The sequence below is a fragment of the Miniopterus schreibersii genome (genome assembly GCF_964146895.1).
Source record: "Miniopterus schreibersii genome assembly, chromosome: 15".
NCBI classification, from domain to species: domain Eukaryota; kingdom Metazoa; phylum Chordata; class Mammalia; order Chiroptera; family Miniopteridae; genus Miniopterus; species Miniopterus schreibersii.
In genome coordinates, this window is record NC_138115.1 from 48,065,038 (window position 1) to 48,080,481 (window position 15,444).

General features: G+C 44.7%; 1 protein-coding gene across 3 annotated transcripts; it reads left to right on the forward strand.

The window, feature by feature from the left end:
- The first annotated feature begins 1,623 nt into the window (after positions 1-1,623).
- On the forward strand, positions 1,624-14,549 carry LOC308568191 (zinc finger protein with KRAB and SCAN domains 7-like). 3 transcript variants are annotated; one of them, XM_081160807.1, is made up of 6 exons: positions 1,624-2,138; positions 3,821-4,361; positions 8,085-8,253; positions 9,714-9,805; positions 10,053-10,179; positions 12,010-14,549. In XM_081160807.1, the coding sequence occupies exons 2-6, from the start codon at positions 3,939-3,941 to the stop codon at positions 13,455-13,457; spliced, it is 2,259 nt and encodes a 752-aa protein (XP_081016933.1). In that variant the 5' UTR covers positions 1,624-2,138; positions 3,821-3,938; the 3' UTR covers positions 13,458-14,549. The 3 variants fall into 3 exon arrangements, with proteins under 3 accessions (XP_081016933.1, XP_081016934.1, XP_081016935.1); XM_081160808.1 differs by having other exon boundaries at positions 1,635-2,489; XM_081160809.1 differs by having other exon boundaries at positions 1,635-2,130.
- The last annotated feature ends 895 nt before the right edge of the window (positions 14,550-15,444 follow it).

Consider the following 15,444-nt stretch of genomic DNA (forward strand, 5'->3'; position numbering starts at 1 on the left):
GGTGACCTTGGTATCAGAAGGTCATTCATTAGCCTAAGTGGGAAAAGACTGGTCTAAGAAACCTCTAAACCTGTGAAAACTCTGCAGCAGGTCTTCTGATGTTTTTGTTTCCATCCTGTCTTGTGCAGAGACATGAGGGACACGTGTCAGTGGTCCAGACATTGGCCCAGAACACTTGGGATATTGTTCATCACTGAATAGCCCAGGAAACTGTTATTTTGGATCTTGTAAGGACCTACCTGCCGGGCTACAATGAGATACATAAAATACATAGTCAACTCCATTGGAAAGTGGCTTATCTTATCCTTTACCCTTCACCCATGGCCATTACACCCAGAAGTGGTGCCTCTGGGACCTGCTCAGTCATGTTAGCAGCAGGAAGCTGTTTATATCCTGCTTCTGCGTGCAAATCATTCTTCAAGGTGAAGTCCACCTGGGTAACACCTGCCTCCCAGATACTAGACTAGATAACTCCATCTAGATTATGTTATCCTCATATCGTCCCACTTTTTATCGGCTCCTTGGCCACCAGAGTGTGACTGTCGTTCTAGGGAAGATTAACGAGCCCTGTTCGATTTGGGTCAGTGGTTAGAGCGTCTGCCCTCGGACCAAAGCGTCGTGGGTTCAATTCCCGGACAAGGGCATGTACCTCAGGTGTAGGTTCCCCGCCCTGATCCAGGCGCCTGCAGGAGGCAGCCAATTAATGTTTATCTCACCTCTCTCTATCTCTCTCCCCCCTTCCACTCTCTCTGAAAAGCAATGGAAAAAAATCCTGCGGTGAAGATAAAAAGAAAAAAAAATAAAGATTAACCACATCTTTGGGCCAAAATATCAGGTTTTTAGCCTATTTCCTCATTAGTGAAATGGCATGCCTGTTGCTCACTTCATTGCGACTCAGATTGGATGCAAATGCCCTGAGCATCAGGTACAGCAGCGATTTTCAACCTTTTTTATGAAAAAGACACACATAAATGAATTACTAAAATTCTGTGGGGTGCGCACACGCATGCACACATACATTTGCCGATCTGACCATCAAATAGGTATAATTATGATTCATTCACACTGGACGGCTATTGTGTTGGCTGTTGTCATTTTTCTATTTGACGTTCTAAGGGAAAAGAGGTCAGTGCCCCTCACTAGTCAGGTATTGAACGTTTTAAACATTCTTGCTGCACACCGGTTGAAAACTGCTGATGTATAGTATGATAACAACTGACTGAATGCACAGGCTATGCCAGGCCTTTTGCCATGTAGTGTCTGTATGTTACCCTTTCCAGCGTTCGTAGCCCCACGAGGCACACGCCGCGCTCTGCACTTTTTAGATGGTTGGGTGTCAGACTCAGGTTGGGTATCTTTCCCAAGGCCACCAAGAGGAGAAAGGCAGAGCCAGGGTGCGGCTGGTCGCCCAGACCTTGAATGGTCTGAGAGCCGCAAATGCAGCCAGGAGGCCCTGCTCCGCTGCCGTCGCGGTGCCGGGGTTGGCCTGGGAACGAGAAGACCCAGCACCTAAGGCGCCACCCCCGTCCCAGGTGCGGGGGCGCACGAGCCCACCTTTTACGCCGAGACTTCCGGGTTCCTGGAGCGGCCGGAAGCGCGGCCTCTCTCACTTCCGGCTCGGCCATTGTTTTTTCGCTTCTGCCGCCCGGCACAGCGTCCGGCGCCAAGGCGTTGCCACAGCGGTCCTCCCAGTGAGCTGACCCGGGCAGGAAAAGAGGTGCTGCCCGGCCGGGTCGTTAGGCTGGCGCCGCGGCCGCCCAAAGCCCAAGTCGGCGACGCTGGCCCGCCCGCGCTTCCGCCCAGCAGCCGCGGCGCAGTCCCCGTGAGGCTCTGAAGCGGCAAGAAGTAGAGTCTCCTCTTTGCCGCATTCCCCTGGCCAGCTGTGCCTGGCACGGAGCCGGACCCCTGCGGGCACAGCGACGAGCGGGGCAGACGTGGCCAGGTGAGCGGCGCCGCGGACGCCGGGGCCGGCGCGAAGCACAGCGCGGCGTTTCCCAGCCTGGCGCCGGGACACGAGCCGAAGCGGCAGAAGCGCGTCTGACGCTGTCGGAGTTGCAAACGTGGAGTGCGACCTGGACACGCAGAAATCCGGATGAGATGAGCCGCTGAGCATTCGGAACAGTAAAGGAAGTAGGAATGTATGGGACCTAAGAGTTCACGGGTTATGTTTAAGCCCATCTTTGCCTTCCTAAAGAAACTGAGACCTAGAGAGAAGTAGCTTACCCTGGGTACCCAGATGCGTGGCGAATTGGAAGCAGAGCACAGATGCCCTCGTTACCACTAAAATGCTGATTTCATAGTTTTACCATATATAAACTGAATAAACGCCCCCCCCTTCAGTATCTGCTAAATGAACCACATTCATTCGTTTACCAAACGTGTTTCTGTCTGCCATGTACACACATGTGCAAAGATGACTGGGAACCAGCCCTGCCCTCTGAGTCCACCCAGAAAGTTGGGGAGACAGCCCTATAAACCACAAACACAATGTGAGTAGTAATCTAGCAGAAGTTTGAATGAAAAAGGTACTGTGGTCTTACTGAGGCAATCACCACACTGAAGCCTGGAGAGATCAGGAAGGTTTCCCAGGGAAGGTAGGTTGAGGAGAAAAAGGTCTGGCATTTTATTTTTTTCAATACTCGCCTGAGGACATTCTTTCATTGGTTTTAGAGAGAGAAACATCTATTGGTTGCCTCCCATAGGTGCTGTATGCACCCCCCACGGGGGATTGAACCCAGCAACCCAGGCATGTGCCGTGTCTGGAAGCCGAACCCTCCACCTCTCAGTCCCTGGGACAACCCCAACTGAGCCATGCTGTCCAGGGCAAAAAAGGTCTGGCATTTCCTGACTCCATTGGGTTCCTTTCCTTTGGTGGCCACCCAGCAGTTTGGAGGATGTGAATGTTGAGTTGTATGTAAACTAGTTAAAGTACAGTGTTACAGTGATAGGGTCAGAGAAGGAGGCTGCCAGCTCCCTGTATGAGGCAATCAGGACAGCCTTCAAGAGGAAATGGCATTTGGGTCTTGACAGATGGGTAGGAGTTTGTCAAAAGTAGAAAGGAAGAAGGAAAATCCAAACAGGGAAAGAGTACTCTAGTTATGTCTCTAGAGCTTTAGTCCCATACTTTACTGTGCAGCTCTATCTCAATAGAAAAGGGTAGAAGAGCCCAGCCAGTGTGGCTCAGTGGTCCTATGATCCAGGAGGTTGTGGTTTGATTCCCAGTCATGGCACATGCCCAGGTTGTGGGCTCAATCCCTAGTAGGGGGTGTGCAGAAGGCAGCCAATCAATGACTCTCATCATTGATGTTTTTATCTCTCTTTTCCTTTCTCTGAAATTGATAAAGATGTATTTTTTTAAAAAGAGTAGAAGAGTGTTGAGCATGCACTTCCAACATAGGTTTATTTGTAAGTTAAAGATATGTGCTATCTTTCACATTTAATGCACACTATAAAGCATGTGCTAAATAAGAGTTAAATAACAGCTTTGAATCATCTTGCATTTCCCACATTTGGAGATCATTGTTATCTTTCTAGCCTGGGTACCTAGGGAGAGTGGTAGGGGATGTGGCTGGAACAGAGGCCTAAGACCATGTTGTGAAGGGCTGTGAATGGTAGGCATAGATATTTAGGTTTTATCCTATAGGAAGCCACTGAAAGTCTAAGAAGGTAAGTCACTTGGAGAGATGCTTAGAGAGACTACCCTGGCTGTGCTCTTTCTATCTTTTTTTCTGGAGCTTAGCTTTTTAAATGTGGGAGGTCTGTCATCAACCTGGGGCTGAACACTCCAAGGACTCTGATTTCTCTCTTGATGTTTCTGTAGGTGACAGCCCCCTCACCCCACACCCCAACTCTGAAAAACAACTCCTGAGACCTGAATTACAAACCATCATTTCAATTGGACAAACTGCTGCTGGAACAAGCTTCTCTTCGGGGTCATAATGGCCACCCAAGGCAGGGGAACTTTAGGCCTCATCTCCAGGGCTGGTGTTCTCCAGAAGCAGGAGGGACGCCTGACCGGAAAGCAGGAGCCAGGGAGCCAGACCTGGGGTCAAGGCTGCAGTCTCCAAAAGAATCACCCTCCTGTTTGTGAAATTTTCCGGCTACACTTCAGGCAGTTATGTTACCATGAGATGTCTGGGCCGCAGGAGGCGCTGAGCAGGCTTCGGGAGCTCTGCCGCTGGTGGCTGATGCCAGAGGTGCACACCAAGGAGCAGATCCTGGAGCTGCTGGTGCTGGAGCAGTTCCTGAGCATCCTGCCTGGCGAGCTCCAGACCTGGGTACAACTGCATCACCCCGAGAGTGGTGAGGAAGCTGTGGCCGTGGTGGAGGATTTCCAGAGACACCTCAGTGGACCAGGAGAGGTGAGCAGTTGAGTCTAGAATGGCATCTAGAACCATTATCTGGTGCTTAGGTTAACCTGGGAATAGGCAGTCTCCATTTCTTAGGCTTTAGGCTGGCTTGCCCTTAGGATTCGTGAGCCAGACCTGGATAAAGGGGAAAGATTTTTGTGCTCCAAGCCATGACCAAAAATGCAGATTGCAGCCAAACTGTGAATCACTTTGTGAAATAGTGCTTTGTGAGCCAGCTCTAGCCTGGAGATCCACACAGCACTCCTGGCAGGTAGAGGATCTACACATTGGTTAGAATGCAGGAGCATGGTGGACAGAAGTAAACCTCGGGTATGGGCCCACATTTGAGAACTTCTCTTTATTCCCTTCCTCAGACTTGTCAGAGTCAATTTCTCTCTCTTCCTGCCTTTTAGTTTCTTTATAAGAGGTGGCATTTCTGGCCTCATAAACATTTGTTCCTTTGTTCCTTTCCAAAGCCAACTGGGGTCTTTTTACCCCTTTAACTCAATTTTTACTATTTCCCTAGGTTCTCTCAAATTTAAAGCCAAGGTAATTCAAATTAAAGGAAAAATTGGGGAGTCAAAAGTGTGGTAACATGGAGAAATCTGGTTTCTAGGACCACAGAGCTAACCAGCTCAGAGACCATGTGTATCAGTCAGGGTTTAGCCAAAGAAGAAAAACCAGTAGAAAATTATTTTTATATACATTTATATTTGTATTATTGCTAGACAGTAGCTTGTGTGATTATGGGAGCTAACAAGGCAAGTCTGAAATCTGTAGGGCAGGCCAACTGGAAGGTCTGGCTGAAACTCTCAGGCACAGGCTGAAGCTGCTGTCTCCAGGCAGAATTTCTTCATGGTACCATCAGCTCTGAATTTTAGGCCTTACTACTGATGAAATAAGGCCCATCAGGTTATGTAGGATGCTAAAGAAAACTGATTATGTACAAAATACATTCACAGCAATACCTAGATTGGTGCTAAATTGACACATCACACCGTGGATAAATCAGTTCCTCCTGATGAGTCTCAAATTGCTCCCTTGTAACTGAGTAGGGTGAATTAGGGTCCCTTCTATGTTTAATCCTTTGCAATTTACCAGGAAAAAACAGTAAATGAAATTTCCCAAGTACCCATCACATAATTTATTCAATGCTTTTAAAAACATGATTACATATGTATGCCTACAGAATCAATTCCAGCTGATTGGATTCCTAGGGCTAGCCCTTTTTCCAGGAGTACTAGACAGTGCCCGTTTGGCATTATCAAATCCATTGTCAACCAATATTTTCTTGTATAAACAAGTAAACATCACAGGTCTAGAAAGCAAGTAGGCCCAACCATGGGCAAAGACAAGTGACTGAAGAACTGTTAAGAGTGCCATTTACTGAGGAGGGTGGAAGAAAATTTTTCCTATTTCCTTCCTTCTTTTGCTTTAAGCAGAAGAGAATGCTCCCTCCATTCAAACTCAGTCTTTTTTTATACAGAGAGCCTCAGAAAAAGGTGACTGAGTCACAAACCCAACAGAGTGGCTAACAGTTCACAGTCAGGGCAGCTGAACACTCATGGCTCCAGCCTAGGAGTGGGGTCTTTGGACTCCATTTCTTACTCTGCCACTATTGTCAGCTTAAGTTTTTTGACATGAAGAGATGAGAGCAGGGTTGTCTCTCCTAGCACTGGCTCATAAAATGTATTTATGGCTAAATGAATAAATAAGCTTTCTCATGGCAGTTTGCCAGGGGGAGATTAAGGACTATCAGGGCAGATCAGAGTCAGCCTGCTTAGCAGGAGGGAACATGTGTGTGCTTCTCTTTAGGACTAGAAAGGGTTGTAGAGTAATTCCTGCTGGGCTGCAGAATCATGCAGCTTGCAAAATACTTTTATATCCTTTTATTTGAGCTCCTAGCAGTCTTACAAAATATGCAGATAATAACCATTATCTACATTTGACAAGTGATACAAGCACAGAGAGGTTAGTTGACTCATGTAGGATGACAAAGCTAGGAAACATTCCCTTGGTCCCTGAGACTTAGCCAAAGTGTGGTTATTGCTGATTACCACCAAGTGTGGGAACCAGGATTTTCCAGCTCCCTAGGTTCTAAGCCCCTGGCTTTCCACTAGTGTGTTGCTGTGGAATGCCATCTTAGAATGAAAATTGGAATGGGGATTTCATGCCTGTGGGGAAAGGAAACCTGTGAGTCCTAGATTATGAACAGTAACTGGGCCAGGCTTTAATTGCTGGTGAATTACAAGGTTCTGTTGTCACAGTGCAGTTAAGTTCCATCTTCTGCCAGTACCCATAGCTGCTATATTTAAGAGCTATAACTCCCATTTATAAGATCTGTCCAGTGGAGACCCTGGGGACTACAGACCCTCAGGGAGCCTCCTGGTCCTACCACTATACTGGAGAGAGATACACTAAAGGAGCGAGTTCCCTCCCATCTCAGCAGATATAACCCAATTGGGCAAGTCCAGCATGGTTTATTTTATTTATTTTATTTTATTTTATTTTATTTTGTTTTGTTTTGTTTTGTTTTGTTTTGTTTTGTTTTATTTATTTTATTTTATTATTATTTTATTTTATTATTTTATTTTATTTAAGTTTTTTACTCTTTAACAGAAAACTTTATTAGTGTTGGTTTTTATAATGTCTAACATATGGGTATAACATGTCTATTGAACATACCATGATTATGGAAAGTCAGCATGGTTTATTGAAGGAGCGGTTATTTTCTCCTTCTGCTGTACTGTATACATGCCAGAGTGAGTGAGCTTATAAATGTGATTTATTTGGATAATGTTTTAGATTTTTTTGTTCCAAATGCTGGTAAAAATAGTAACCATGAGATTGTGAGGAGCTGGTTTGATGACAAGCAACAGTTAGAAATAAAAGATCTATGCTTTGAAATATTTTAAAGGTCTCTAAAGATTGGTGTTATTTGATCTGACTTGACTTTTTATATAAATCATTGAGGAGAGGTAGTACATATTGAAAACTGAGCCTGCAGATAACCCTAAAAACTTAAAGCAAAATATGGAGAAGAAGTCAGTTAGCAAATATTGTTAATTGAGCATCAATGTTGGGCTTAGCATTGTTCTAGAAGCTAGTGGTCAAGACAAAAAGCTTGTATTTTATTGGGGGAGAAATAGACAATGAAGGTATAAGTAGTATATGCTATAGGAAATTTAATCATGTAATTTGAGAGTGACTGTCCTTGCTTTGTCAGTGTGGTTAGGGATGGTTTTTCTGAAAAGGAGACACTTTTGCTGAGAGAATTAGAAAAGCTCTTTTGAGGTTTGTCAGCCACTGTTCTGGGATATTGCTTCAGCTGCCAGCCTCAGTAGCATTATTTGTGCACATACAGATGTGTACGCCTATCATTTTTTATTTCCTTGGTACTTCTGGTTGGTCTCTTCTGTGGGCTCAGGACCTAGGAAGTGTACTGAATTGCTCTCCTGGTTTCTTTTTCTAGATGGTTCTTAAAGCAAATTTGTGTCTAAAGAACTGACACTGAGGGGAAGTGGTTATATAATCTGGTCTTCAAGCTTCTAACAGGAAAGTCAGCAGAAGGATGGCAAGTAGTAGATCCCCCCAGTAGGCTGTACTGGTGGGGCTTGAAGGATACTGTGGCTCTTCTTCTCCCTGGCTTTCTTTCTTGGAGTGCTTCTTAGGGGTTTTAGATTCAGTACTGTCAAGGATGCTCTTTTGAACTCAATTGTATTTTCCTGTCTCTAGGATTCAGCTCCAGCACAGGAACAGGAAATGCATTTGGAGGAGATGACAGCCTTGAGTGCAACAGAGGAATCTCCTCCTGCCTCACCTCTCAGTGATGATTCAGCCCCTGGAGCCCACCTGGAGCCTCTTCATGTCTCAGGGCCATACTGCCTCTCCAATGGGCACTCTGGTACTCGCATCTCTGGCTCTGGCCTCTAGTCCCGTCTCCTCTCTTCTGGAGTCACCTTTCCTTCATCTCCCCATATCCCACCCTATTGGAATCCCTCCTTGTCCTTCCCCCTGTCTTCCTTCCCTAGTGACTTTGTTCATTTCCTTTTGCTTATTCTTCAACCATTCATGTATTTAGCAAGTTTCAGTCAAGCACATGTCATGGGAAAGGCACTGTTGGCAACAGAGATACATGGTACACCTTGACTGCTTTCAAAGAGCCAGTCACCTGTTTGGCAGAGAGTTAGTCATAGTGTCAGAAGAGGCAACTTCATAAGATACATGAGTGATATCTGTCCCCAGGCGTCTGATGCCATCACAGATGAGCAATGTGACATTGTTAATGGTGAGCTGGGTGGGTAGGGGATGCTTCATAGAGGAGGTAGCAGTGATTGGACAGTGAAAAATCAGGGAGAAATTTAAAAGATGGAGAAAGATGGTGGGCACTGAGTAAAGAGTATAAACAAAGACAGTAAGTGGTTAATCCTTGGACCCTATTGAGCTGGGGCCAGGGAGGACTGTATTTGAGGCTTGTACAGGGCCTTAGAGTTGAGGTCAGGATGATTTGGGGGGTCAGGGGATGATGTGTGTTAGGAACTATTTCAGGAAAATTACTCTGACACACCAGTATTATGGTTTGAATGAGTAGACCAGTGGCTGGGAGCATTATTAGAAAGCTAGTGTAGGAGAATAGATGAGAGAAGATTATTGCCTGAGTGAGGTTGAGTGGTGTGGAAAGTGATAGATGTGACAAGCATTATGGAGGAAAAATCCATGGGGCAAGAGAGAGGAGGGGAAATTAGAGAGTTTTGGACAATGTCTGGAATCATGGAGACAACTTGAGAAGTCAGGAAAGGAAGATGGTAAGAACATACATTTGAGACTATGAAGTTAAGGTGTTGTCGGACAGCAAATGAAATGTCCAAACACCTGGAAGCTCATGAAAGTGTCTAAGAGAGAACTGAACTTAAGAGCATCATTAGACAGTGAGAGTCGGTGAGATCTCTGACAGGGAGAACAGGAAGCTCTGAGGCCTGAGTGCCTACAGTGTCCAATGAGAAAGCAGGGGAAGGAGGAGAAACCAGGGAATGGCGGTGGGGGGCAGAGATCTGAGGGGGAGATCAGGTGAGGCTGGTGCTAGGGAAGCCGTGTGGAGAGGAAGTGGTCAGAAGTATAACTTCCTTATGAGAGGTGGAAGAGAGGGAGGGCTCAGAGACCAGTTTTCAGTTTCACCAGAGACCTTGTCCTGCGCCCTCCATGTAAAATTCACAGCACACTTAAGGTAATGCCTGTGTGGATGAGGGATCAGAAACTGTGAGTGTGGAGCTGCCTGCTTTTCTCTTCAATCCACTCAATGGGATACAGACCTTATTGAAGCCAAGGACAGGGCTTCTCCACTCATAGATTTCTTCCCTCCCTCAGCTCAACGTGTTTCCCCAGTGCCTGCCCCTCCCCAAGTGGGGAACACAGGAGACCAAGCAGCAGCATCTGTGCTTCGGATGGCTAGGCCCCAGGTGAGCTCATCTCCCGGGTGCTGGCCCATTCTGAGAATGCTCTTGTGGCTTCCACTGGAGCTGGTCCCTCCTACTGAGTTCGTGGACTCTCTCTTGCCCTGGACTTGTCCTTTTAAATATGTTGTCCCAGTTCTCCCTCCTGCACCCCTTTGCCCACCAGGGCTCTTACCCTGTGCTCTTGGTATCCCTGATGACTCTGCCCTTGGGGGTGGGAATGTCTCTGAGCAATAGAAGCTTGTCATTGCAGGGGTCTGCAGCATACAAGTGCCTGTCTGTGGACTATGCTGAGAAGAAGCGGGAAGGTCCAGCACTGAGTCAGAGAGCCCTGTACCACAGCATCGTGCCAGAAACTGACCCCAGCATAGCCTCACTGGGTAATGATTCTGTGCCCCAGTAACAGCATCTGCATCCTTCATGTTTTCTTCGCTATGTTCTTTTTCTTTTTAAGCCTTTTATTATGAAAAAATTGTAATATAGACAGAGCAGAACAGTATAATGAACCTCTCTGTGCCCATCACCCAGCATTAACAGTTATCAACATTCTCTTGACTTCATAATGGATTGAGCTAGGGTGGTTTAATTAGAGTTTGTAAGGAATAGAGAGCCACTCAAGTTATTGTAAGTGATGAGCTGTGCTATTTACAATAAGGCTAAAGGAATGGGAACCTTTTACAAACTGACCAGCTAGACTGACTTGGGGAAGAAGGGGCTCATTGAGAATGAGGAGCATGGGAACCTCGGCAACAAAAGGAAATGAATTTTTACACTCTGTTGAATTGGGAACATAACACAGCTGTTCCCTGTGTATCTCCTTCCACTGATACCTATTGTCTTAACTCTGAATCTTTTCTCCCCTCATAGCTCCTTCTAAATTAGACTTGTTCTCTCATGCTTTCTGCTTCTTGTGGCTCCTAATGGCTTGGCTTCTCCCCACACATCATTTCAGCTTGAGCTTTTACTTCCTTCCTTTTGCCCTACTTCCAATTCAGAGTTTACTTAGAGAGGGACTCCAAGGGTGGTTCAGTTGTTAAGTATCGTCGCTGGTCAGAACTTTGGCCCTGGCCACAGCAGGCTGATGACTAACCTACAGAAAAGCTGTACTTGGCTGTAGTTCCTGGCCCTGTTCCAATAACCTGTGGTGCATCAAGGGATGAGCTGTGTTACCTGGTACAAAGCATGGTTGCCCCAACTTTTCCTTCAGAAAAGACTAGAATAGGGTAGCTCCTTGAGGGTGCTGTTGTCAGGACAGGTTCTGTGATTGACAAGGCTCCTCTGGAGAGTATGGATTCAGGAGTCAGTGATTCAGAAATTTGCACCTTCCACATTTAAAGTTACATGATGGTTTGTAGGCTTAGTTTAGATGTGATTGAAAGGAACCAAAATTTTGTATTTGTCTATAAGTATGATTGCTCTGTCTTCTCCCAGCTTTTTTTATTAAAAAATTCACAAGTACATAGTCAACTCTTAAGTTTCCCAGTGATTCGAGAATATCAAGATACGAAAGTCACATTTTGATTTATATTTGAAATTAATGATGCCTTTGTCAATTTTTATAACAGTGTCGCACTGGTTCTTAACAGTCCGGTGCTCCAGGGTCCAGGAGATCCCCACTTTTAGAACTTTGCCCTCCCCATCAGTACTATACCCCAACATTTCTGAATCCATGGCTTCTCAAAATCTTGTCACTGTCCTGTCATACCAGATTCCCTTCTTTCTTATACTTTTTCCTAATCATACTCTCATAATGTAAATCTTCCTTCAACTTTCATGTTTACCCACACTGTTTCTCATACTTGATTTGAGATATTTGCCTGCACTCTCTCACCAACATCATTGCTGAGGATCATGGGAGCATACAATGTCGTGGTCACAGTGACTTCTGGAAGATCAAACACACTTTACACCCAGTCTTTTGCTTTTTAACTGCTCTGCTTACTTGACTATGCTGACTTGACATCTTTCAGTCCTGATGGCTCCTCATCCGTCACTGTCCTGATGGCTCCTCATCTCTCCACTGATCATCTTTGGCCACTTTGTCTTTCTGTCCATGAAGGAAAACTTGAGCTATTACTGATTTTCTATCATCAACTTATTCCTTACCAATAACTTGAAGGCTTTTCAGGTAGATAGACTCCTGATGATTCTGTTTCCTCAGTAGGACAAGTAATGAGTAAAAGCTTTTTTCTTCCTTCTTTCTGCATCAGGTGAGACTCAGATGGAGAATTCAGAGTTACCTCCAAGGCAGGAGATTTCCAAAAGATCAGAGTCATCTGATGCGACATCAGGAGGCCTGTATGGGGAGGTTCCTGGGGGACCAGGAGCTAGAAATGCCTGTGAAGATGCTTTAGGGAAGCTAGAAGCACAACCCTCAGAAGAGGAAGGGAGCGGACTACAAAGTAATTTCCTGGAAATAACACACGAATATAAAAACAAATCCCCAAAAGATGGATGTGATGACTATAAGGACCTTGGGGAACATCAGAATATGTCCTGCAGTCCTGCAGAACATCAGGTTCTAAAGTCACAGAAATTCTATCAATGTGATGATTGTGGTAAAGCTTTCAATTGGAGTTCACACCTTACTGGCCATCAGAGAATCCACACTGGAGAGAAACCCTATGAGTGTAATGAGTGTGGTAAAGCCTTCAGGCAGACCTCTCAGCTTATGGTTCATCTTAGAACCCACACAGGGGAAAAACCGTATGAATGCAGCAAGTGTGGGAAGACCTATCGACACAGTTCCCATCTCATTCAACACCAGAGACTCCATAATGAGGAGAAACCATATAAATGTAATGAATGTGCAAAAGCCTTCACTCAGAGTTCCCAACTCACTGACCACCAAAGAACCCATACTGGGGAGAAACCTTATGAATGCAATGAGTGTGGGGAGACCTTCATTCAGAGTAAAAGTCTTGTCCAACATCAGGTACTTCACTCTGGTCAGAAACCCTGCAAGTGTAATGAATGTGGGAAAGCTTTCTGTTCTAATAGAAATCTTATTGACCATCAGAGAATTCACACTGGGGAGAAGCCTTATGAGTGTAACGAGTGTGGCAAGGCCTTCAGCCGGAGTAAATGTCTTATTCGACATCAAAGTCTGCACACTGGGGAAAAACCATACAAATGTAGCGAGTGTGGAAAAGCTTTCAATCAGAACTCTCAACTTGTTGACCATGAGCGAATTCACACTGGAGAAAAACCTTTTGAATGTAATGAGTGTGGTAAAGCATTCAGCCTGAGTAAATGTCTTATTAGACATCAGAGACTTCACACAGGTGAAAAGCCCTATCAGTGCAATGAATGTGGAAAATCCTTCAACCAAAACTCACATCTCATTATACACCAGAGAATTCACACTGGGGAGAAACCTTACGAATGTAACAAGTGTGGGAAGGTCTTCAGTTACAGCTCTAGTCTAATGGTACATCAGAGAACCCATACCGGGGAGAAACCCTATAAATGCAACAATTGTGGGAAAGCCTTTAGTGACAGCTCACAACTCATTGTGCACCAGAGAGTTCACACTGGTGAGAAACCCTATGAATGTATTGAGTGTGGGAAAGCCTTCAGTCAGCGTTCCACTTTTAATCATCACCAGCGAACTCACACTGGAGAGAAGCACTCAGGTCTGACTCAGTCAGTTTCTTAAGGTCTAAGTTTCTAAGATAGCATGGAATTTTGAATTAAGCTTTCTTTGTAAGAAGGATGTTTACCCTGCTCCCCTCTTAGAACCACTAATCAAAGTGGGCCATTCCCTAAATGCTGTCTGCTGGGTCATGATGGTAGAGTGGGAGGAACAGTATATCCCTTTCCACTATTGGGGAAGTATGAATACAAATTTCATGTACTTTTAGGGTTTCCCTCCCTTCCTCTTTTCTTTCTCCCTCCTTTCTTTCTCCCTCTCTCTCTTCTCTCTTTCTCCCCTTCTTTCGACTGTTTAGAAATGTATCTCATTTCTTAGTTATGCATCCCATTATCATACTGTGCTTTTCAAGGACAGAGATTGTATCTTCCTTATTCTGTTCCACCTCCTGTATTTTATGAAGTCAGTCTGCAAGACTGATTCATTCTTTAGTTTCTCTTGGCTGTGGCCCTCCTTACCCACATTTTAAAATTCTACTCTAAACTAGACCCTCATCACTATTACTCCCTCCTCAGAGAGCCTTTCCTTTTTCCCATTTGCTAATCTATGTCCCTCAGAACTTTCCAGATCAATCTTGTCTGTAGATCCTTCCAGATCCAGCTCATCAGTCAAAGGCTTACTTCTTCAGATGCTTCTTCATTCCTCTTATTCATTGGACCTCAGTGTTTGAAATTAGCTGGTGCTACAATGTGCAACTCTTGTTAAATTGCCTTGTAAATTATTCCCCACTTAATCCATATGTGCATACATCCAGACCAACTTATTATAGGTTCTTTGAGGTTAGATATGATATCTATTTCTTTTAGCATATAGATAATTTTCATGTACTGTTTTTTTTTGTTTGTTTTAAATATATCTTTATTGATTTCAGAGAGAGGAAAAGGGGGGGAGAGAGAGAGAGAGAGAAACATCAATGATGAGAGAGTCATTGATTGGCTGCCTTCTGCACTCCCCAACTGGGGATGGAGCCCGAAATCTGGGCTTGTGCCCTGACCGGGAATCAAACCCTGATCGCCTAGATCCTAGGTTGACGCTCAACTGCTGAGCCACGCCCGTCTGGGCATGTACTGGTTTTTAATAAATAATTTTTTTAGAGCTCACCTCTCCAATTGTACCATCTTTAAATTGGGAACAGTCTACTTACCCCTAGAAGCTCTTAAATATGGAAGTGGCATTTTATCATGGGATATCTTCTACATGTATTCCTGGAAGTCTCACTACTGTTACTTCATTATTAGTGTCTGATATTCTATAATATATGGAGGGGGCATGTGTAAGGCAATCAATGGATGTGTCTCCCACATTGATGTTTCTCTCTCTCCCCTTCTGCCCTCCCTCCTATTCCAATTTTTTTTTTAATCCTCACTGATGATATTTTTTCTACTGACTTTTTGAGAGAGTGGAAGGGAGGGAAGGGGGGAGAGAGAGAGAAACATCAATGTGAGAGAGGGACATTGATTAGTTGCCTCCTGCACATGCCCTGACCTGCCCAGTGATCAAACCTACAACCCAGGTACATGCCTTTGACTGGGAATTGAACCCTTGACCCTTTGGTCCATGGGCCAGTGCACTAACCTCTGAGCAAAACTGGCCAGCACTTCTATTCCACCTTTTAGAAGAAACAATATAGAATTGTAGTTAAGGGCACAGATTTTGTGCCTTGAATTCTAGGTTCAATCCTGAATCCACCACTTTCTTAGGTGTGTGATCCTCGACAAGTCACTTGGCTTCCTTGTGTCTCAGTTCTTCCGTCTATTAAAATGAAGCTACCTCATAGGGATGTTAGGATAAAATTATTCCATAAGTGTGAGGCACTTATCACAGTGCTTGGCTCATAGTACACACTATAGCAATTATACTTAGTTTTTATTATAATGGCTGCTAAAATCTATTGGTGTAATTTTATGGGTCATGTCATTCTTTTTGTAATTTTTTGATGTTTCCAAATAATTGAAATTTCTTTGCATTCTTCGTATAAAACCCACTTGTGATT

What these genes read in the sequence shown, in the direction of transcription:
- LOC308568191 (XM_081160807.1), top strand. Translation starts at nt 3,939, where the DNA reads ATGGCCACCCAAGGCAGGGGAACTTTAGGCCTCATCTCCAGGGCTGGT. An exon ending in ACCTCAGTGGACCAGGAGAG is followed by an intron (nt 4,362 to 8,084) that starts GTGAGCAGTTGA and finishes TCCTGTCTCTAG; the next exon opens with GATTCAGCTCCAGCACAGGA. An exon ending in CCTCTCCAATGGGCACTCTG is followed by an intron (nt 8,254 to 9,713) that starts GTACTCGCATCT and finishes TCCCTCCCTCAG; the next exon opens with CTCAACGTGTTTCCCCAGTG.